This window comes from Syngnathoides biaculeatus, chromosome 21, assembly GCF_019802595.1.
Source record: "Syngnathoides biaculeatus isolate LvHL_M chromosome 21, ASM1980259v1, whole genome shotgun sequence".
Taxonomy (NCBI): domain Eukaryota; kingdom Metazoa; phylum Chordata; class Actinopteri; order Syngnathiformes; family Syngnathidae; genus Syngnathoides; species Syngnathoides biaculeatus.
In genome coordinates this window covers 1,297,507-1,321,850 of record NC_084660.1, presented here as the reverse complement: position 1 = coordinate 1,321,850, position 24,344 = coordinate 1,297,507, and the positions used below count along the sequence as shown (strand labels likewise).

Genomic DNA, 24,344 nt, shown 5'->3' with positions numbered 1-24,344 from the left:
TCATTCAGTCCATTGTAATTTTTATTTTTTTTAAAGTTAAAAGTAGTACAATTAATCACCTGCATTTTAGTTTCAATATGGCAGCCATTAATGGACTCTTGTTCTTAGCAGTCAAGAGTTTTATGAGTTAAATTCACAATTAGCAACTTAGCCTGACATACAGCTGATCCAACTCATAATATTAACGGAAAAAATAATGAGTAAAGAGCAACGCTCAGCTTCATTTTCCACAACTCCAACTCGGAAATGTTTTGTGCGGGCTGAATTTCCAGGACCGTGAGCGTGAGGGGTGTTTGCGATTATGCGTTTACCCTGGAAATCAGGTAGTTGTTCACTCAAGCGCGTCTTAAGTCTTCCCTCTGGTTTTCATCACTCGCAGCCCCGCTTGCCTCGAGTGACATCTTCCAAGTTAAACAGTTTCCTGGCTTGAAATACCGACAATTGGGCCGCTATCATGCAAAAAAAAAATGTTTATTACACGTGTCAGAAGTACACTGGACTTACAAGAACACCAGAGTCAGATGGATGACAGTCCAAACACCCAAGGTGAGAACGATTCTGGATAAAAGCAATTCGACTGGATGGTCGCTCAAAGACGACCGATAAATTAGCGTCGCTCTTCAAACGGTCCGGATTTGCACTCCAAACAAAACGGAGCGGCGTTCCCTTTTCAGGACTGCTTGGACGAGAGCTTGCCGTTGATGCGCTGCAACTGTCTCTTGGCTTCGCACTGGGGGAAGTTGCTCATCTCGTAGTAGCGCGGGGCCATTTCCAGCAGCCTTGAAAAACAGCGTCACCGTTAGCCCCGCCCCCCAAAAAACTTTTTTCAAAAGGGAGCAAAGCTACGAGACCAACAGTTGACAGACAATCTCACGGTCGGTTGAATTTTGTTGCACGAACGGAGATATTTTAGAGTTGCAAAAATTCCAGGAATTTTCAAAGTTGGAATGGGAATCGAGGTTGCTCATGTTTAATCATACAAAAATGCTTAAATTTGATCATTTGTCATATATGACAATTTGAAATTTTGTACAGATTTTCACAAGAATCATGGAAGTTGACACACGTGATTTGCCTTCCCGGGCCACATAACATCACGTGGCGGGCCGGATCTGGACCCCGGGCCTCGGCTTTGACACCTGTGGTTTACATCATGCTACCCATACACATCCATCCATTATCTACCGCTTTTCTGGGTCGGGTCGCGGGGGAAGTAGCTTCAGCAGGGATACCCAGACTTCCCGTTCCCCGGCCACTTCTTCCAGCTCTTCCGGAGGGATCCCGAGGCGTTCCCAAGCCAGCCGAGAGACACTCTCCGGCGTGTCCTTGGTCGTCCCCGGGGTCTCTTTCCGGTGGGATGTGCTCGGAACACCTCACCAGGGAGGCGTCCGGCAGGCATCCTAATCAGATGCCCCAGCCACCTCATCTGGCTCCTCTCAATGCGGAGGAGTAGCGGCTCGACACTGAGCCCCTCCCGGATGACTGAGCTTCTTACCCTAAGAGACTTCCCAGACTTCCCTTTCCCCAGCCACTTCTTCCAGCTCTTCTGGAGGGATCCCAAGGCGTTCCCATGCCAGCCGAGAGACATAGTCTCTCCGGTGTGTCATGGGTCATCCTCGGGGTTTCTTTCCGGTGGGACATGCCCGGAACACCTCACCAGCCACCTCATCTGGCTCCTCTCAATGCGGAGGAGCAGCGGCTCGACACCGAGCCCCTCCCGGATGACCGAGCTTGTCACCCTATCTCTAAGGGAGACCCCGAACACCCTGCGGAGGAAACTCATTTCGGCCACTTGTATCCGGGATCTTGTTCTTTCCACAGCTCATGGTGAGGGTAGGAACTTCGATCAACTGGTAAACCACAACGGACCGATAGAAAGTCAGCATCACTGCAGACCCTGCACCGATCAGTCTGTCGATCTCCCACTCTGTTCTTCCCTCACTCGTGAACAAGACCCCAAGATGCTTGAACTCCTCCACTCGGGGAAGGATCTCATCCCCGACCCGGAGAGGGCACGCCACCCTTTCCCGACCCGAGGACCATCGCCTCGGACTTGGAGGTGCTGATTCTCATCCCAGCCGCTTCACACTCGGCTGCGGATCGCTCCAGTGAGAGCTGGAGATCGCGCCTTGACGAAGCCAACAGAACCACATCATCTGCAAAGAGCAGAGATGCGAGGGCGAGGCCACAAAACCGGACACCCTGTACGCCTCGGCTGCGCCTAGAAATTCTGTCTGTAAAAATTATGAACAAAACCGGTGACAAAGGGCACCCATATTATTTCCAAAATTCAACAACTTGACTCTCCCTGGAAGTTTCCAAGACTCTACACGCCTCTATAAACCTCAAAACGCTGGTATTGATAGATGAGCAATTATATTTTTGTAGTTAATAAATTTGATCATCTCCACAAAGGTTGGGAATTAAACTTAAACTCGGTGCAAATACTCACCACTCGGGGTGGATGTGGGTGCACGTGCGGATGTAGTTCTTGGCAGTGAGCACGTACTCGCTGTAGAGGACCCACTGGGGCTTGCGGCCCAGCGAGGTGGACGGGTGCAGCTGGACCACTTGCTTGTCCTTCACCGTCAAGTAATGGCCGCTGCGCTCCAGGTGAGCAACCTGGGTGACATGGCGGAACCTCAACTGGGGGAAATCCTTGGCCAGATGACCCACAGAATTCACGCTGAACAGCAACTTAGAAGTTACATTTTCATTCCAAAATGCCACCGCCACCGCGAGGTTATGAAAAAACTGTGGCCTACACTTCCATACCGATATGATAGGGGTACGTATGGCTGCATATATATACACACCCACACATGTGCTCATAAGTGTTGTGTGGCAGAGAGGACCTCGACCTGCATGAAGAAACCGGTGAGAAGCATCCGGCGGACGTCGGCGTCGTCCCCGTCGCAACTCCGCCGGGGCAAGCCGACCCGCTCCATGATCCGGCACAGCTGCAGGCGCACGCCGTCCGCCGCCATCAGTGAGGGGTAGCTGACGAAGTTGTCGTAACACCACCGCGAGGACCGCTGGCCTGTGCGAGAAGGTCAGCCGGTTCAGAATCCAGATTTGGTGACGCCGCGTGCGCGCTTGGTTACTTTGTTTGAAGGCGACGTAGACGTTGAGAAGAGTCAGGTGGTCTCCGTCCGGGTGGGCCAGGCGCATCTTGGCGTCGTCTGCCGCCTTCCTGGCCTCAGGGGGTCGGATGAAGCACTGCGGGACTAAACAAGGTTGGTATGGGCCCACATGGAGATGTTAACCCAGGGGTGGGCAAAGTATGGCCCGAGGGCCACGCACGGCCCATTTCTTTCTCTTAATACGGTCTGCCGGGCATTTACTGTACATTAGCAAGAGTGCTAATAGTTATAGTAATAGCGTTTTTTTCCTCAAACTAGTTAATTCAAATGTATTTATTCATTATGAATTCATTTATCTCGAGAAATACTTTGGTCATTGATCCATTGCAAATAACTTTGGGTTTGCTTCAAACAAAGTTTGAAAGTAAGCAAGCGACAGCTGGAAGCTCATTCGTTGATGAGTAACACAAGAAAAAAAAAACATGAAAACTGATAAAAATGACCGTAAGGTTCACTGAAATTGCCCAGAAATCCAGCGTTATGCCTTTCGGGGACTCTTCCAGTCTACGGGTAGTCTAACTCTTGTTCCAAGCAGGTTTAAAATCACTAAGTCGGAAAGGCCCTACCTGACAACATGGCCGTTATGGAGAGCGCCTCGTCCGAGCAACCCAAATCGCAGCTGGCGATAAGCATCTTGGCCAGCTGGGGATCCAGTGGGAACTCTGCCATCACTATGCCCAAATCAGTCAGGTTTCCATCGTCATCCAGCGCCCCAAGGTGGTTTAGCAGTTCCAGGGCTCGCATCAGGGTCTCCGGGACTGTCGAGAAATTAGCAGACTTTTGCATCACCGATTTGTGGCGTGAGGAATTCCTCTAATGTACAAGCACAGTTCAGGTATCCATCCATTTTCTTAGCCGCCTATCTTCACGAGGCTCGCGGGGGAGTGCTGGAGCCTATCCCAGGAGGAAAGGTACACTTTGAACTGGTTGCCAGCCAATCGCAGGGCACAGAGGAAAAACAGCCGCACTCACAATCACACCTTGGGGCAATTTAGAGTGTCCAATTAATGTTGCATGTTTTTAGGATGTGGTAGGAAACCGGCGTGACCGAAGAAAACCCACTCGGGCACGAAGAGAAGACGCAAAGTCCACACAGGCGGGTCCGGGATTGAACCCGGGACCTCAGAACTGTGAGGCCGACGCTTACCAGCTGATCCACCGGGCCACCCCAGTTCAGGACCCGTTCCAAAAAACCTGGGACGCGGGGGCCGGGGAAAAAAAGGGGGGGGGGGGGACACCATTATTGTCGCATTATAAATGCAGGTTTTAGATCTCTAAAACATGCCGCCATCCAAGCAACCTCTTTTTCCAGAGGTGTACCTGCTTATTTCAGAAAGACAAAGTGAAGCCATGTTCCTCAAAAGTTTCCTCTCACTAAGTTTCCATCTCAAAAAACAGAAGGGGTGGGGGTTTGTGAAAATGATTACAAAATATTGATCTGGGCTATCGTGGAACCTTTCCCCCTCGATGTAGTAAGAGTAATGAGCGCCTTTTTCCGCGCAGGAATCCGCTCCGCTCACTGAGACGGACGCGGTAGCCCGAAAGGCTGCAGGTGCATTAAACCGCGTCGCGGCTGAAACGAACTTCTTTTGGAAATGTCACGCGGGAAATGAAACCATCGCCCGCTAAGTCATTGTGGTTCGGGTGATGATTAGCAAAAAAAAAAAAAACACCACCAGCGACTCCTTCCCAACCTCAACAAACAAAAATAAAACACGATGGCAGGAACGGGCAAACAAAACACGCTGTTAAGTCTTTGTATCATAGCACTCTGGCTCTGGAGACACATCCCGGCCTGGCCCATTTACTGGGAGGCGGGCGCGTAAAAAAAATCGATCAGGAGAGTCCAGGACTCAAAGCGTTGCGGAGGCTTCCAGGAGCTTGTTAGGTTGCCGCGTCAATGCCACCGGTGGATCAAAGGAATAAAAAAAAAAAAAAAGTCCTCCCCACTTCACCCGCACCCCCCCTCTCTGCCGATCCATTATGTCGACGCTTCCATTTTGCGAGGAATGCGGAGGGGTGGGGTGACGGCGGAGGTCAGTCCGCGGAGGAATATAAAAAGAGGAGGCAACAGCCGAGGTGATAGCGCCGCTATTGATGTAACCAATTTCGTTTGTAAAATGGCCGCTTGCCACGCTGGACGGGGGGTGGGTTTTAATCTCAGAGGTGAGATGAAAACTATATTATGGTGAGGAGGTGGGGGGCGGCGGCGGCGGGGGAGGGTCTCCTCGGGAAGATGTAGTAACGCGCGTTCTCGCGGGGGAATCTGTTTGGCCTAATTCCAGCGTGATTCACAGCAACCGCCGAGCGCTCTCGCACGTCAAACCGTTCAGAAACCCGCCAAATGCGCAGCGTTTGTTTCCCGCCCGGATCGTTTGATCTTCTTCTCTTTCGCCGGCTTCCCCCCGGCGCCACGGCGGACCGGGGATTCAACAGCGCGCATCGGACGGGCGCAACGTTTCGGAGTGCCTTGTGAACGGCGTCTGGGTCGATTCGGACGACGATGGATCCAAATCGAGATGGCAGGCGTTGTCTGATATGAAACCGAACGATGAGAGGACCCTGATCCCTCAAGATCGCCGTTCAGTTTTCAGGCCACGCCAAAATTGCGGCAAAATTTATTTCACGGGTTACTGAAAAGAGGAAAGTCTGCATTCAGACGTTCTCCGCGGTGTTAAATTCACAGTTGTTCTGAGGTTTAGAATTCACGTCACGTTGATGCTAATCTTTGTTAGCCTGTCTATGATGTTTCACATTAGATGTTAGCATCAAGCTAGCTGCTGTTAGCTACTTTCAAGCCAGTTTTATGGTAAACTACAACCGGGAGTCAAAAATGGCCTCTTATATTACCGTAATTCCCGACCTACAGAGCGCACTTGGTTATAGGTCTCACCCGGTACATTTGTAAAGGAAATACCATTTGGTACATCCATACGCCGCAGCTATGTAAAAGCCGCAAGTGAGAGTTGAACGCTAACACCACTGCGCTAACGCCGCGCAAGTACTGAGACACGGCAGTAGCACGCCAGCGCAGCGCGAACAGGGCCGGACCGGTAAAAGTCACTTCCTTGGCGCATACATTCCGCCGGTCTCGCTCTTGCCGTTCGAATGAAAAATGCATAAATTAGCCGCATCACCGCAGGAAGAGGTTTGGTGTTTTCCCAATTATTGCGACTTGAGATCCACATGGGACCACTTGAGTCGATTTGTCCCGGCAAGCAGGAGGAACCCCGGTCACAAATACCTGGCGGATCCATGAAGTCGAAATGCACCAAGTCGTCAATTCCCAACTTCTTCAGTTGCAGCACCGTGGAGCCGAGATTGGAGCGGAGGATCTCCGGGTAGGTGTTGTCCTGCGCGAGGCGAAGTCGGACACGATAAATTGCGCTTGGAGACGGCCTTCGCTCAGCCGTACCGGTTTCCCCACCTGCATCTCTGTCCGGTAAGTCTTTTCCGTGTACAGGCGGAAGCACTTCCCGGGACGCGTCCGTCCGGCGCGGCCCATCCTCTGCTGCGCCGACGATTTGCTGATGGCTGACACCAGGAGCGACTCCACTTTTATGCGAGGATTGTAGACCTGTCGAGGGAGGAAATCATCACGACTACTGCGTCGCCGGTGTCCTGTCTAGGCAGGTGGAAGGAACAGCTAAGGCACAGGTGTCAAAAGTCAAGGCTCGGGGGCGGGGGCCAGATCCGGACACCCCTGATCTAAGGACTATGATGTGCAGAATAGGGAGCTTGGCCAACCTTTTGCTTGGCAAATCCAGGATCGATTACAAACACGACGCCGTCGATGGTGAGGGACGTCTCTGCGATGTTTGTTGACACGACGATCTGCGGGGTGGGGGGGAATGAATTGAATGAATGTACAGTGAAGAAAATAAGTATTTGAACACCCTACTATAGTGCAAGATCTCCCATTTAGAAATCACGGAGGGGTCTGAAATCTTCATTGTAGGTGCATGTCCACTTGTGAGAGAAACATCCAGAAATCACAATGTATGATTTTTTTGAACGATTTATTTGTGCGATACAGCTTCAAATAAGTATTTGAACACCTGAGAAAACCAAATGTTAATATTTGGTACAGTAGCCTTTGTTTGCAATTACAGAGGTCAAACGTTTCCTGTAGTTGTTCACCAGGTTTGCACACACTGCAGGAGGGATTTTGGCCCAGTCCTCCACACAGATCTTCTCGAGATCAGACTGGCTTCTGGGCTGTCGCTCAGAAATACGGAGTTTCAGCTCCCTCCAAAGATTTTCCAATGGGTTTAGGTCTGGAGACTGCCTAGGCCATGCCAGAACCTTGATATGCTTCTTACGGAGCCACTCCTTGGTTTTCCCAGCTGTGTGGTTTGGATCACTGTCATGTTGAAAAACCCAGCCACGACTCATCAAGTGGTTTCCCAAAATCTCATCCTCTCCTTAATACTGCGCAGTCCCATGTGCAGAAAAACACCCCCAAAACATGATGCTCTCACCCCCATGCTTCACAGTAGGGATGGTGTTCTTGGGATGGAACTCATCATTTGTCTTCCTCCAAACATGGTTTGTGGATTTATGACCAAAAATTTCCATTTTGGTCTCATCTGACCACAAAACTCTCTCCCATGACTCCTCTGTATCATCCAAATGGTCATTGGCAAACTTAAGACGGGCCTTGGCCTGCTGGTTTAAGCACTTTTTAACTTTTCAAGGCGGACTAACAGAGGGTCAGAATTCTAGGTGATAGACAGGTGTTCAAGACCTAAACCCAATTGAAAATCTTTGGAGGGAGCTGAAACTCCGTGTTTCTCAGGGACAGACCACAAACCTGTCTGATCTCGAGAAGATCTGTGTGGAGGACTGGGCCAAAATCCCTCCTGCAGTTTGCGCAAACCTGGAAAACAACTACAGGAAACATTTTGACCTCTGTAATTGCAAACAAAGGCTAGTGTACAAAATATTAACATTGGTTTTCTCAGGTGTTCAAATACTTATTTGCAGCTGTATCGCACAAATAAATCGTTCAAAAAAATCATACATTGTGATTTCTGGATTTTGCTTTTTGGATTATCTCTCTCACAGCGGACATGGACCAACGATGAAAATTTCAGACCCCTGCGCGATTTCTAAAATGGGAGAACTTGCAATACAGCCGGCTGTTCAAATACTTATTTTTCTTCACCGTTAACTTGAGAAACTCGGAACTTTCTGAAGTCAAGGCGCCGCCGTTACACCGTTGTGACGAAATGAAAAGTAACATTTGCACACAGAACGGGAGACAGAAGCTGCACCGCGTTCCGGTTCCCAGATCTGTTCTCGTTACGATTATCCCCGTAGCGGGGCCGCCTATGAGAAATGACAGTCAAATGAGTCATCGCGCCCGACGGGTCCCTCTCGCTGTCAGCATCTCCGCAAACAGCACATCACGCGAACGCCCGCCGCTGGGTTGAGTCCTCCTTATATAACGGTGGCCCTTTTAGATTCATCACAGCGCTCGGGACTGTGACGGCTGACTAATGGCCCACTCCGACTGGCAACTGCCTCTCCAGTGTCATAACTTAATGTGCGGGTGGGCGTCGGGTGAAAGGAAAAGAATGCTTCTTTCCGCGTGCGTCGGGTACCCGTGTTTACTTACCGCAGCCAAGATGAGGCAACCATGATTCTAGTCATAAGTGGAGGGGGCGGGGGGAGGACCGTTGAAAAATATGAGGCTGGATACGGTCTACGCGTACAAAATCGGTCTGCTTTCACGGAGGATTAAAGAAACTACCTTGTGGCGTTACTTAAGTTTAGTGTTTTATGGAAAGACTTCAAACTTTGCCACCACGATTCAGCCATCCGGACATCTTTCCCGATTTTGTCATTCGCTGCCCATCAGCCAAGTATGTTTAGTTCTCGTTTGCTAGCAACCAGAAATGTACAGTGTGTTTTCACACACTTGTCCCATCACGCTGATTCTGATCCCGACGAATCTGAAATACCCACTGAAAATGAAAACTGCTGACTTCCTGTCTTTTCAGGCACCGCGTCTTAAGACTTTTTTTGGTGGAACTACTCACGATAGACTCAACCAAGTATGTTTAGTTCTCGTTTGCTAGCAACCAGAAATGTCTCTTGTTCTACTTTGTTGTTCTTTGTTCTGGACGACGTACCACGGCAGCACCGACTGCTGGGGGGGGGGGACAAAAATTCTGTGTTTTCACACACTTGTCCAATCACGCTGATTCTGATCCCGACGAATCTGAAATACCCACTGAAAATGAAAACTGCAGACTTCCTGTCTTTTCAGGCACCGCGTCTTAAGACTTTTTTTGGTGGAACTACTCACGATAGACTCAACCAAGTATGTTTAGTTCTCGTTTGCTAGCAACCAGAAATGTCTCTTGTTCTACTTTGTTGTTCTTTGTTCTGGACGACGTACCACGGCAGCACCGACTGCTGGGGGGGGAAACAAAAATTCTGTGTTTTCACACACTTGTCCAATCACGCTGATTCTGATCCCGACGAATCTGAAATACCCACTTAAAATGAAAACAGAAGACCTCAGGTCTTTTCAGGCACGGCGTCTTAAGACTTGTTTTGGTGAAGCTACTCACGATAGATGATAGACTCAGCCAAGTATGTTTAGTTCTCATTTGCTAGCAACCAGAAATGTCTCTTGTTCTTCTACTTGTTCTTTTTTCTGAACGACGTACCACGGCAGCACCGACCGCTGGGGGGGTGGGGTGGGGGGGATTGTGTGTTTTCACACACTTGTCCCATCACGCTGATTCTGATCCCGACGAATCAGAAATATCCACTTAAAATGAAAACTGCAGAGTTCCTGTCTTTTCAGACACGGGGTCTTAAGACATTTTTGGTTGGAGCTACTCACGATGAAGACGCGCCTGCTAAAAATTCATGTCGCTAACTGAAACCTACTTTTGGGGATCAATTTCAAAACGCAGTTCACTAGTTTTACGGTGAGTCAGCAAAATACCCGCCTAGTCATTTTCTCGGGTTTTTGTCCCCTGTTCTTCACTGTTAACTCAGGTCTTCGTCTGTGTAGTTCTTTTCATTCTCAGGGCCTAACCCTAACGTACGTATCCCTACCCCTTATCCAAATCCTAACCATCAACGCAGATCCTTACTTCTCTCCTGAGTCTAGCCTCAACTACTCTTTCCCATAACTTCATTGTGCAGCTCATCATCTTTCTTCCTCTATAGTTTCTACAGCTCTGAACTTCCCCTTTGTTCTTACTCGACTTTTTCAATGTTTTTAATTGGAGGTTGGCGGAATTAATTGGATTTCAGAATGGAAGGAGGTCAGCACGTACAGTTAAATGATTGGACAGGACTAAATTTCAACTGGATTTATGGAGGGAGTGAAAAACAAAACAATGGGACACCATTTTCGGGAATCCGTTGGGAGAACGACTAAGTGGAAGGACCATGCACATTTACCGTCTCCACATCTGGACTAACACTCCAGGGAGAAGGCCTCGGACTCTCTCGCCTAACCACAACTAGACTTTCCTGGTTCTCCTAAATCAAATGTGGAAACACTACAGATGCACGGATGTTTTGGATTTTGGGATGTTATTCCACGCGCGATACTCCTTCCTTACTAGTCTACCCGAAATGAAACGGAGTTTGGGCTCTCAGTTTCCAAGATCACCGTATTAGAGATTAGAAGCTGTGCAGTTCTTTATTCTAGCCAGGTTATCCATCACCTCTTTTGCCAAAATCGGAAAATGGAACTCCCAGTTGTCGGTGTTAGCTTTTGTCCCGAATTCCCCAAGCCCTCGGAATGGCTCCCCTGTCTCACATCTCTGACGGAACGCCTCGTAGATTTGTTCAACAGGTAGAGCACCGTCCAGGACAAGCGCTGCGAGTCTGGCCTGATCCCTTGAGAACAGGTATTGGTGTTCCCGGTAATCACGCCGCCTTTGGGTGAGCCACCTCACCCACCCAACCGCCTGGTTCTGTTCAGGGACTACTCTCCTGGGCCCCCTGGACCGCTCCTGACCCTTTCCCAGCTTAGAGATAATGTCAGACGCCGAGGTCTTTCGGCGTGGAACCAAGAGCACAAAATGGCTTCGCCGTGCGGAATTAAAAAACGCCCGATAGCCGAGTTAGTCTGTGGGACGGAAGCAGCTGCGGCGCATGACGCCCTCTCCCATTTCGCCGTCATATAGTCAGCTTCATTGACTGCATTGATTCTGAAGGATTATCTCGGCCGGGGCCATTACGCCCGACGCCTGCTGGCTCCTTCCAGTCTGTTGGCGCCGCGTTGGATAATCCGGGCCTTGCTTCATCAGTAATATCATTAAAGCGTCATTTCTACGTGTTATTTCTGGGTTATTACCTGCAGATGGGAGGGGGGGGGGTGAGCACTCCAGCTAAAGGGTGGGGGCAATCACTCACAGTTTTGCGTTCGGGACCCGTGCTTTGTTGACCAATAAAGCCCGGACGTTTAAAAGCACTGAGAAAGTGACGCATTTGACCGAACACTCCAGATAAACTCATTGTAGCGCATTTGTCCAAGTGAGATTACAGTCTTGGGGAGGGCGGGGGCCGGGGGAGGGGGGAGCAAGACAATCAGCAGCTCTCTTGGACAAATGGCGAATAAATGACAAGCGAGCGCTTTATGTTAATTGAGGGCTGGGTAATGCAGTCGTTAGCATGCGCAGCAGCGGGCATGACAAGCCTTAATTCTTTTTCACGACTTTCTCTCGGGGAGGCGCCGATGACATCTCGGCATTTTTCACTCGACGTGAGGCCGCTCGTGAGGCGCAGGCGCTTTCCTCCGCGTCCCAATTCCTTCCTGACTTTAGTGCCATTTTCGCGGCGATACGCCGAGAATACCGCCGAGCCAAATCGTGGGTACGATGCGGGATTGAGTTCAGTTTGTTCAGTTTTTCAGGGACCGTTTCAGGGACTTTGCCTATATGAACTGTCAATATACCCAAAACGATGATCTCAAGACTCGAACATCATATAATTTCAAACATCTTAAACAAAAAAAAAAAAATGCAAAAAGTGTAGGATAAAGGAAAGACCCCCTTTGTAACTTCTTCTAACAACCCAGGCTAAAGTAGCTCCTCCCCGACATACGAAGCTCATCTAACTTCATACTTTCTTGACGCCAATTACGGAATTACTTTCGTTTTTCAACAAGACTTTTGTCTGCTAGCTGAAAGCTAATCCTAACATTAGCGTCGACGTGGCTGTGTGCAAGGAATATTTGAACAGAAATGACGCAGCAACATACGTAGAGAGACAATATATTACTTGTCAGTGGTCTGTTCTGCAATATGATTGGCTGCTGCATCCGTGTACGAAGGTTTGTTTACATATTTCCGATTAAAGAAAAGATGGCGGTCATCAGTTAATTTGGATTTTCGCCAGCTGGGGGCGGTCAAAGGTTGGCGCGTACCTTCCTTCCGATGGCGCCGTTGGGTTTGTTGGGAGGGGGTGGCTCGAAGATCCTCTGCTGCTGCAGAGGGGGCAGCGTGGAGTACAGGGGGATGACTTTAACGTCGCCAGCGTCAGTCCCCAGGTCGCTGATCTCGGCCTTGATGCGCTTGCAGGCTTCCTCGATTTCCTGTAAATATATTCATAATAAATAAATAAATGATACAGCGGCAAATAAGTATTTGAACACCTGAGAAAACCAATGTTAATATTCGGTACGGTAGCCTTTGTTTGCAATTACAGAGGTCAAACTTTTCCTGAAGTTGTTCACAAGGTTTGCACACACTGCAGGAGGGATTTTGGCCCAGTCTTCCACACCGATCTTCCCTTGATCAGACAGGTTTCTGGGCTGTCGCTGAGAAACACGGAGCTTCAGCCCCCTCCAAAGGTTTTCTATTGGGTTTAGGTCTGGAGACTGGCGAGGCCACGCCAGAACTTTGATATGCTTCTTGCAGAGCCGCTCCTTGGTTTTCCTGGCTGTGTGCTTGGGGTCATTGTCATGTTGAAAGACCCAGCCATGACCTATGTTCTGACTGAGGGAAAGCGGTTTTCCCCCCAAAATCTCCCAATCCATGGCCTCGGTCATCCTCTCCTTAATACAGTGCAACCGTCCTGTCCCAGGTGCAGAAAAACACCCTCAAAGCATGATGCTACCACCCGCGTGCTTCACAGCAGGGATGGTGTTCTTGGGATGGAACTCATCATTTGTCTTGCTCCAAACATGCTTAGTGGAATTATTACCAAAAAGTCCCATTTTGGTCTCATCTGACCACAATACCTTCTTCCGTGACTCCTCTGTACCATCCTAATGGTCATTGGCAAACTTAAGACCGGCCGTGACATGTCCTGGTTTAAGCAGGGGAACCTTCCGTGCCATGCGTGATTTCAAACCATAACGTCTTAGTGTATTACCAACAGTCACCTTGGAAACGGAGGTCCTGGGACTTTTTAGGTCATTGACCAAGTCCTGTCGCGTAGTTCTGGACTGATTACTCACCTTTCTAAGGATCATTGAGACCCCACGAGGTGCTATCTTGTCGTTGAGTTGTACAATTTAGTCTCTGGTGTCTTTGGACAGCTCTTTGGTCTTGGCCATGTTACAAGTTTGAGTCTTACTGATTGTATGGGGTGTACAGGTGCCTTGATGCAGCTGACGACCTCACACAGGTGCATCTGATTCTGGATAATACAGGTGGACTTTTAAAGGCAGACTAACAGGTCTTTGAGGGCCAGAATTCTAGCTGATGGACAGGTGTTCAAATACTTATTTGGAGCTGTATCACACAAATAAAACGTTAAAAAAAAAAATCATACATTGTGATTTCGTGATTTCTGGATTTTTCTTTTTAGATGGTCCCTCTCACAGTGGACTTGCACCTCCGATGAAAATTCCAGACCCCTCCATGATTTCTTAGTGGGAGAACTTGCAATATAGCCGGGTGTTCAAATACTTATTTTCTTCACTGTCGCCGACAGCCTGGTGAGAACAGTGATGTGGTTTTCCAAAATCACACAGCCACGTCGCTGTCCGCAAATACGACACCGCCGTCGGTGTATATGTTTATCCTTGACTTGATTCGAGAGCTGCCCGATTCCTTAACTTTTTGCCGCTAACGGGAATTCAATTATCCGAGCAAGAAAAGTCACCTTTTGCGAGAAGCTGCAGTGTGTCCCTACCCGGTTGTGGGTGTGTGCACACTATTTGGTCACCCCTCCTGTCTCAGATTGACATAAAAGTGGGGTTTTTGGAGGGGGGGGGGGGGGGGGGGTTGTAGCGAGCTCGCCGTGGCTCCGACGTGAAACGCGGGCAATCATGGAAAACGTGGCATGCTAGCAAGACACAAACACGTGTCACGATTCCACAGCTCTGCGTTGTAAAGCGGAATACGGGATGATGCATGACCGGCGGCGGCAAATCGGTTGAGTCAGGCTCAGGATTCTGGACCCAGACTGAAGGGAGGAGCGGGGGGGGGACTGAGTGGCGGCAGAGGGAAGAGAACATGACAGTGGGAGCGCAACGCAACACACGCGCTTATTGTCTACGGGCTAATTTCACTCACATCCGCATCCAACCATTGACAACTGCACATATTTTTACTTCTGCAACATTAAGACCCGGGTCACGTCAAGCAACCGCATGCCTTGACTGTAGCACCACCTGCAGGCCACATAGACATACGCAGATTCCAGCCTCTTATAAAAAAAAAAAAAATTTAAAAAAGGGAAATATCAGAGCAATGCAAGGCCAGCAAAAAATAAATACAAATAAAAGTCAAAAATAAGATCATCATTGGAAAAAAAGTTAATAAAAGATTAAAATAAAAATAAGAGTCACTAAGGGTGGTGAAATAAAACGCCTTAAAATGTTATTAAAGCTCAAGTGTCATCCCTATGAACATTCTAAAATAGATAGTCATGAAAAATACATATAAAATTATTCACTTCGATGTCATTAAGAAAAATTAAATATGAGCGGAGAGCGCGTCATCCATGCGCAAAGTTGGGGAAGTGACATTGGACGACATCCAAGTGACTGACGTATTGTTTAGATGATATGCGGATCGTGGCAAAACCACCTCCCCGCGGCGATGATAAAAACAACGCCGCCCGCGAGCGACAACGGGTCCAAACCGCCTCCCCGATGCGGAGATGAGACACTCTGGCCGAACCCAAGACCGGCGGCGATCCACAAGGCCTGAGGACGCCGTCCTTCAACGGCTGCTGCACGGAAAGCCTTCCGATTGGCGCATAGACACCTTTAGCACCCCTGACTTACGGATTACATCCCCCGACCCCCGCAACTTTTGTTTGTTTTAGTAGCTGAAGCTCTCGTCCATTTTTCAAGAATCTTTTGGAAAAGCATTTAGAACGAATCCAATCCATCCTCCCGAGCGTTCGAGCAATACCCAGCGATGCAACGAGCCGGCATTTTGGCTAACGCGACGGAACACCGAGCTACCTTCCCGGAGGTAAAACTAATAGAAACAAACGAGTCCACTCGAGGACGGTCCTGCCATCTACGTCACTTCCTGCTTCTTCTCAAAAACAAATCCCTTGAGAGGATTTTCAAGTCAAAATCATGTTTCGTGTTGGGAAAAAAATGGCTGGGTCCATACCGGCTGCCGTTTTTTCATTAATAACATACTTTAAAAAAAAAAAAAATCATACATTTCAGGACAGTGGACCTTTAAGTTTGAATTAGAATGCGGCTCAATCATATCAATTTAAACTCCACTGTTACATTAGTCTGTCTCATGTGCATGCTGTTTTGTTCCCACCCCCCATTTTTTTTTCCTTTCCTATATCCACCATTGCTACTGAAATGATCCAAATCCCCCCCCCCCCCCGATGTGAAACAAATAAAGGTGGTTTTATTTTACTTGATCTCATCCCACATCACACCTTATCCAGTCCCGCGTCGCAAGATTGCGTCGCAAACCGTTCCCGAAATCTTTTCGCTGACCCCACCCCCCACCCCCCACCCAATCCGAGGTATTTGTTTAACGCGAAAGAGCGTGCCTCTTCATCAACGCCGTGACAAGCGGGGAAACGGCAAATTGGAATGGATCGGTCGAATTAGCCGGCGTATTAATAGCCTATCAAGCCTCGGGACGCGGCAGCTGCCGCGGAGGGAGGGGGTGGGTGAGGGGTGCGGGTGGGGGGGACTGCAGTTCTCTGCCAAAGCGCTGGAAGCAAGCTGGGCTGCCGGTCCCGCAGGAATACAGCCCTCGCGTTCTGTTGTCTCTTCCGAGCCAAGCCGACAAGACCCGCGCTTCCCTTGACTGGGCCACCCTCTCTGTATTCTCCCCGTTCGCCCGTTTTGAGGCTCGCAGCAGAGGAGGGGGCGGGGGGGTAGCTTCAAATATTACGACTTATCTTTGCTCGACAGCTGTGATGCGAGCAGGTCCAAACTTTAAAAAAAAAAATAAAAAAATAAAAACACGGACACGGATGGCCTCCCGATCGTTAGCCCACATCAAAGTTGGCGCCAGGTTGGAGGGGGTGAAAGAGACGAGCCGCGAGGGGGCCGCTGGGGGACCCTTTGAACGCAACACTCCTTTAGCCCAATTAGGAGACGCGCGCAACCAAACTGGAGAGCACATGACCCACAAATACCGAACACGCTTTCAACCCTGCGGCTTATGCGGTGATGCGGCTAATTTGTGCATTTATTTTCTAAAGGCCGCAAGGGGGCACTCAAGAGGAAACGGTAAGAGTGACGCCGGCGGAATGTATGTGCCGAGGAAGTGACTTTTACCGGTATGTTTTTTTTTTCTTTTTAGAAACCGGCCCTGTTAGCGCTGCGCTAGCCTGTTACTGCCATGTCTCAGCGATTTTTACCAGTAAATTTTTTAGCTGGCCCTGTTAGCGCCGCGCTAGGGTTAGCGTCACACCAGCATGTTGCTGCTGTGTCTGTGATTTTTTTACCGGTACGTCTTTTTTTTTTTTTTAGATAGCCGTCTTAGCGCCACGCTAACAATAGCGCCGCGCTACCACATTGCTGCTGTGTTACTGCCGTGTATCAGTGATTTTTACCACGTTTTTTTTTTTAGCTAGCCCTGTTAGCACCGCGCTACCGCCGTGTTACTGCTGCGTCTCAGTGATTTTTTAACCGACCTCGTTCGTGCTACCGTGTGGTTGCTATGTTAAGCTAAGCTAAGGTATTAAAACTTTGAAAACTCTGTGTATCATCTTTCTTTGTAAATGACTCGGCACTTGCGGCTTTTTCCACAGGTGCGGCTTTTGCATGTAGCAAATGGTATTTCCTTTACAAATGTACTGGGCGAGGCTTATAATCAGGTGCGCTCCGTAGGTCGGAAATGACGGTGGTATATTCTTACCTCTTGGCCGGTGAGGAACAGCAAAATATCCCCTTGGTCCTCTTCACACATGTGGATCTGGAGCACGGTGCGGATGGCTGCCTCCAGGTAGTCGCGCTCGGGCTGGGCCGTGAAGAAGACCTCCACGGGGTGCGCGCGGCCGGGGATGGACAGGAGCGGGCAGCCGTCAAAGTACGCCTGGAACTTTCCGGCGTCCAGCGTGGCGCTCATGACCACGACCTGGCGCATAGGAAGATGGAGAGGAGGATTGAGGATAAGCGGCGCGCGAGTGACCTACACCAGGGACCCCCGCAGTGTTAGATACACATTGTTTCCTCTCGAGCAATTAGATGGCGCACATTAGGATTCTGACGGGAAGCGCGTCTCCCCCCCCACTTTACAATCTCAAATATTTTCCCAGGCCGGCGTCTCCGCATTTTGGCTTTTATGCTCCGCGGGGCATCGTAATTGCTCTTAATCAAGCCAAATTCAACGTCCCGGATTCGGCAGCCGACGGTGATGGAGGAGACCGGGGGGTGGGGATCACTCCCAATAACCTCCGATTCCGCAATGACAAACAACTAAGGCGTTACCCATCTGCCGTACGAGAATTACGTTCGACGCCCGAGTCAGGTTTGGTTCCCGTTTGTACGGAACGACAAGGACATCTCTGACGAACGGAGGTCGGACCTAAAACCAAAACTAGTCTGGAGTTTCCCGACATATTTCCCTGAAATATAGGTTTTTGGGTCCCAGATTGGGATAAATCCTGGGGTTCAATCCTGGCACCGCCTGTGTGGAGTTTGCATTTAAGAGGCGGGGGTTACGATAGATTTGTGTGTGCGTGTATAATGCATATTTCCCCGTCAAAATAAAAAAAAAAAAAGTCAAAAATACACATTTTACATTGGTATAGCGGAAAAATTTTCACATTTTAGAATTGTATGACCCCATCTAGAGGTTATAAGAAAGCCGAACAGTTTCATGCCAAAACGCCACTGCCACTTCGAGGTTATGAAAAACTTGTAGGCTTCACCTTAATACCAATAGGAGAGGGGTACATATGGCTGCATATATGTAAAGATGTACTCATAAATTTAGATACTCTGGCAGAATTTATTTTTTTTTTTTTTAATTATGACAGATGACAAAAGGCGGCACGGTGGCGCAGCTGGAAAGCTTTCCGTTCTTAAGACCCGGGTCCCAATGCCGGCACCCGCTTCTGTGGAGTTTGCGTCTTCTCTTCGTGCCCGAGTGGGTTTTCTCCGGGCACTCCGGTTTCCTCCCACATCCCAAAAACATGCGACATGAATTGGACGCTCTAAATTGACCCTAGGTGAATGCTAGATTGTTTTTATTTGATTTGCTTGATTGTTTTTATTTGTTCTGCGATTGGCTGGCAACCAATTCAGGGTGTGCCCTGCCTCATGCCCGATGACAGCTGGGATAGGCTCCAGCACTCCCGCGACCCTTGTGAGGATAAGTGGCTAAGAAAGTGGATGGATGGATATACTGCAGAGCTTCTCTCTTCTCGACAAACAGCTTAAAATTCGGCATCTCTTCAATGCCAAGTGTGTATTTTGTATTTTTGTGCATTCTGCCATCTAGTGGAAGAGCATCTAATTATTCTGCCTGTCATTATATGTTACTGGCATAGTTTGATGAACCAAAAAAAAAAACATTTTTGGAGTAAATAAATAAATTGTGATTTTTCAGATTTTCAAGGGCTACTCGCAGCAGGCTCGCCCCCTGATAGGTTACACCACAGGTGTCAAAGTCGAGGCCTGAGGGCCAGATCCGGCCTGCCACATGATTTTATGCGGCCCGGGAAAGCAAATCATGTGTGTCAAATTCCATGATTCTTGTGAAAAATCTGTATCAAAATGATTAATAATTAAATAATAATTATAATTGACAAATAATTTACATTAAAATACATTTATTTTTCATATATGATAACATTGCGCTATTATCAGCATTTTTGTATTACCAATTATGAACAATGGTCGAAAAACCCATCACCCTTGATTTCTGATTGCAAAACTAGTTCAGAAATTTCATGTGTAAATATGATGAGGCAATGCAAGATTTTTATGATTTCAATCATATCTGCCAGAGTATCTAAATTTATGAGCAGATCTGTACATATATGCAGCCATATGTACCCCTATGCCATTGGGATTCAAGTGTAGCCTACATCTTTTTTCATAACCTCGAGGTGGCAGTGGCGTTTTGGAATGAAACTACAAAAGAAAGAAGAAGGAGAAGAAGGAGGACGACGAAGAAGGAGAAGAAGAAGGAGAAGAAGAAGAACTATAACTACAATGTGGACCACGTCAAAATCGAAGTGGACACCCCTGGTATACACAACCATTCCTGATTACTGCACAGTGCGAGAAGGTCTACGTATGCCAATCAGGTTTGGATATAGGGGGAAACCGCATGTACCTTGAGGTCCGGTCTTTGGCGGAGCACCCGCTTGAGGACGCCCATGAGGATGTCCGTGGCGAGCGTGCGTTCGTGGGCCTCGTCCAGTACGACCACGGCGTAGCGCTCCAGCAGCGGGTCGCTCATGGCCTCCCGCAGCAACATCCCATCTGTCAAGTACCTGTGCGGGGAAAGAAAAATAAGGTGCATTATGTACAGTTAAGAAAATAAGTATTTGAACACCCTGCTGTTCTGCAAGTTCTCCCACTTAGAAATCATCATCATCGTAGGTGCATGTCCCCTGTGAGAGAGACAATCCAAAAAGAAAATTCCAGAAATCACAATGTACGCTTTTTTAACGATTTATTTGTGTGATACAGCTGCAAATAAGTATTTGAACACCTGTCTATCAAGCTAGAATTCTGACCCTCAAAGACTTGGAAGAAGCTAAACATGACGGTCAATCTCAATCGGAGTGGAGCCCCGTGCAAGATATCACCTTGTGGGGCCTCAATGATGCTTAGAAAGGTGAGGAATCAGCCCAGGACTACACGACAGGACTTGGTCAATGACCTGAAAAGAGACTGGGACCTCCGTTTCCAAGGTGACTGTTGATAATACATCACGGTTTGAAATCATGCGTGGCACAAAAGGTTACCCTGCTTAAACCAGGACATGTCTCTTAAGTTTGCCAATGACCATTAGGATGATACAGAGGAGTCATGGGAGAGAGTTTTGTGGTCAGATGAGACCAAAATGGAAATTTTTGGTCATAAATCCACAAACCATGTTTGGAGGAAGACCAATGATGAGTTCCATTCTAAGAACACCATCCCTACTGTGAAGCATGGGGGTGGTAGCATCATGCTTTGGGGGTGTTTTTCTGCACATGGGACAGGACGACTGCACTGAATTAAGGAGGCCATGGATTGGGAGATTTTGGGGGAAAAAACCGCTTTCCCTCAGTCAGAACATAGGTCATGGCTGGGTCTTTCAACGTGACAATGACCCCAAGCACACAGCCAGGAAAACCAAGGAGTGGCTCCATAAGAAGCATATCAAGGTTATGGCGTGGCCTAGCCAGTCTCCAGACTTAAACCCAAAAGAAAACCTTTGGAGGGAGCTGAAACTCTGTGTTTCTCAGCTACAGCCCAGAAAACTGTCTGATCTAGGGAAGATCTGTGTGGAGGACTGGGCCAAAATCCCTCCTGCAGTGTGCGCAAACCTGGTGAACAACTACAGGAAACGTTCGACCTCTGTAATTGCAAACAAAGGGGACTGTACCAAATATTAACATTGGTTTTCTCAGGTGTTCAAATACTTATTTTCTTGACTGTATGTGGATAAAGTATTGTGAAGTGACAACTGTTAACAAAATAAAACTGTACTACAGTCAGTCAGATGTTTGTGTTCTTACTTGAGCAGCGTCTTGGCAGAGCTGCAGTCCTCGAAGCGGATGGAGTAGCCCACCTCCTGACCCAGCGTGACGTCCAGCTCGTCGGCCACCCTCCGGGCGACGCTCATGGCCGCCACCCGCCTGGGCTGGGTGCAGGCCACTGCCCCCGCGGGGCCCGCTGTGGATCGAAGCGTCTCTACACACCACTGGGGGATCTGGTCGACACAGAATTGGTGGATGATTGAGACTCGGCATTTTTTTTTTTTTTTTTAATTACGATTCATCCTATAATTGAACACGTTTGTTTGAAAAATCATAAATCAGAAAAGATTGTGATTCCTGTAGCTCAAGCATCAACTCTATGGGCGATATTTGGTTTTCACATCATATTTTGCTTGTTAAACAGGCACCTGAAAAATTAATCAATCTTCCTGAATAAATTATTTATAACATCTTATTTAAATTCTAATATGACTAATATCTAATAGTAAAATTCCACATACAGAACAAAAAGGCATTTAAATATTAATATTTGAGGTTATACTGCCGCTAGCTGTGTTAGCTGTTTTGCTCACGGGCAAGAAGAAATAAAAGTTTGCTTCATTGAAAAACAGATATTTTTATCATTTTCTTTTTTCGATAATATGGCTAACAGGCTTGTGTTGATATGAGTGACACATTGAATACAAATAAATATGAAAATTAGAAGAGAGTACTTATCTTAAGTCAACCTGAGGGCGACGCTATTAGCTTGATGGTTTAGCTTTAGCTGATTAGCTTGATCGATCGTGTGTGTGTGTATAGATACAATTTGAAAACTCAACAACAAAATAATACAATTGTACTTTGTTTCAGGATGACTATTATTGAGAAAATAAGTGCATAATTCTGCATTTTTGTACAACAAATTATTTTCAAAAACTCAAATTTTGGAATAATCCACATGCTTCTCTCGGTGTACCTGCGTGGTCTTCCCAGAGCCGGTCTCTCCTACAACGACAAAAGTCTGGTGACGCGTCAGCATGTCTGCGACGTCCTCTCGGTAGTCCCACACGGGAAGCTGCTGGCGCTTCTTGAGGTTCTGGTGGTAGCGCGGCGTGTGGGGCAGCTCGGTGAACGGGTTGACGTCGCTCTCCGTTTCTCGGCGGCCGGCCCTTGACCTCTCATCGCGGTCTCGCCCCTTTTCCCAGTCACGCCTGACGTAAACATTAAGCATTTGCAATTTAGCTCATTCTAAACCCAAATGCTGGCGGGGCATAAAAGTTAGTTGATTTTTTTTTTTTTTTACAAGGATAATATTGGTTTTGTTTTGTTTTTTTTTTTGGGTCCCAAACATATTTCTGTGCGTGTGTCAACGACTGAATTGGATGAATCAACTTTGGCCACTTTTTGAAAAAGTTGAATTTCTGATCGATTTGCCCCATCCAATATGGCGGACGGACTGACGTATTGCAGAAAAAGTGGAGTCCACGTATTTCTGGCGGTGACTCACGAACATCCCGTCATTATATCGAAAACAATTTCTTGAGAGCTCTAAATAAGGACTGACTTTGTATTCTAACAAGATAATAAAACGGCGAAATAGTTTATAGCAGAACTTCCGGAGTGAAAGTCACGTGACATCTGCCAGCCCATTGTTTTCATGCTAATAGCTAACTGTCAACACGCCTGTGTAGCATTCAGTTTATCATTTTATAAAAACAATACATGTTATAACGTCAAACATTGTGTTCATGTCAAGTGTCAATTTGACAACAAACACGCTGTTGGCTTGCTGGCCAACCTCACGGGCTGGTTATCTTTGTATGCTAGTGGGCAAACGGCAGAGCTAACCGCCTAGCTCTGTCGTAAGCTAGGCTAACGCTTAATTCCAAACAGAAAAATGGCCGCCGCCGGCATCGTCCTTACCTCAACATGTTTATCCTCGCAGACCCGTCGTGAAGTTGGCACGTCGCATGTTTTGAAGGGTGTGGGCCGGTCAGGCCCGATGAGGAAGACGAGAATGCTGATGCGGTGACCGCCCCCTTCATGACTGCATCGCCGTTCCAGCAGCGCGCGAACACGGGCAAAATAATGGAATATTTTCGCTCGGGGAGGAGGGGGGGTCACACCTACAACTCGGGCAAATTAGTTGAGAAAATATACTGTATATGTCATTCAAGAATTGGGAGACATTATCTCATCTCATTCTTGAAATAATTCTTTTTTTTGCACACAATAAAGACATTGCGTAAATAAAGTCAGTGATTTACATATATAAAATGCTAAATAGCTCTTGATGACCTCATAAACTGATTCTGTTTTTATGAGTCTGTCTACATCGATGATTTCAGCCGGAATGGACCCATCCATTTTTTTTCACTACACGTCATGATGTTGTCAAATATGGATTTTTGTATCCTCTCGAGGCGTTCGTTTTGGAGAAGCAGGAAGTGATGTTCACCCCCCCCCCCCCCCAGACGTTCGGGTGTGTATAACAGTTTTATCGGCGGGAAAGTAGCAAGTTTGTTTTTTTTTCCCGCGTGTTAGCCGAAATGCCGTCTCGTATTGCTCTATATTGCCCGAACTCTTGGGAGCATAGATTCGCTCTTCACGCGGTTCCAAAAGACCCGGTTCGTCGTGAAAAAGTGGATTGCGCGGGCGCAAAGGACGAGAGCTTCGTGGATTCCAAATGACAGCTAGCTGTGTATAGAGCCGCAGAGGTGGATCGGGCGTGGGAGGTGGTTTGGTCCAAAGGAGCTCCCACTGGCCACCGGTGTCTGGGCACCCCTGAAGTAGTTCCTTCGCCTGGGGCATGGGTCATGAGTACGCTACATACTGTCATACATACTGTCGGCGAGTCTGCTGTTAGTTAGAAGTGATCCGCATATCATCTAAATGCAAATCAGCATGATGGGTCATGGCTGGGTCTTTCAAAATGACAATGACTCGAAGCAAACAGCCAGGAAAACCAAGGAGTGGCTCCGTCAGAAGCACATCAAGGTTCTGGTGTGGCCTTGCCAGTCTCCAGACCTAAACCCAATAGAAAATCTTTGGAGGGAGTTCAAACTCCCGTGTTTCTCGGCGACAGCCCAGAAACCTGTCTGATCTAAAGAAGATCGATGTGGAGGAGTGGTC

At 48.0% G+C, this 24,344-nt stretch overlaps 1 protein-coding gene across 1 annotated transcript; it reads right to left on the bottom strand.

The window, feature by feature from the left end:
- Nucleotides 1–450: 450 nt before the first annotated feature.
- On the bottom strand, nucleotides 451–23,450 carry LOC133494682 (putative pre-mRNA-splicing factor ATP-dependent RNA helicase PRP1). The gene is made up of 14 exons (XM_061808720.1): nucleotides 23,136–23,450; nucleotides 22,189–22,423; nucleotides 21,249–21,442; nucleotides 19,853–20,012; nucleotides 17,426–17,644; nucleotides 12,547–12,714; nucleotides 6,891–6,977; nucleotides 6,571–6,720; nucleotides 6,388–6,496; nucleotides 3,710–3,901; nucleotides 3,105–3,227; nucleotides 2,862–3,040; nucleotides 2,453–2,622; nucleotides 451–779 (listed from the first exon to the last, which is right to left on the bottom strand). The coding sequence occupies exons 1-14, from the start codon at nucleotides 23,255–23,257 to the stop codon at nucleotides 671–673; spliced, it is 2,217 nt and encodes a 738-aa protein (XP_061664704.1). The 5' UTR covers nucleotides 23,258–23,450; the 3' UTR covers nucleotides 451–670.
- Nucleotides 23,451–24,344: the final 894 nt, after the last annotated feature.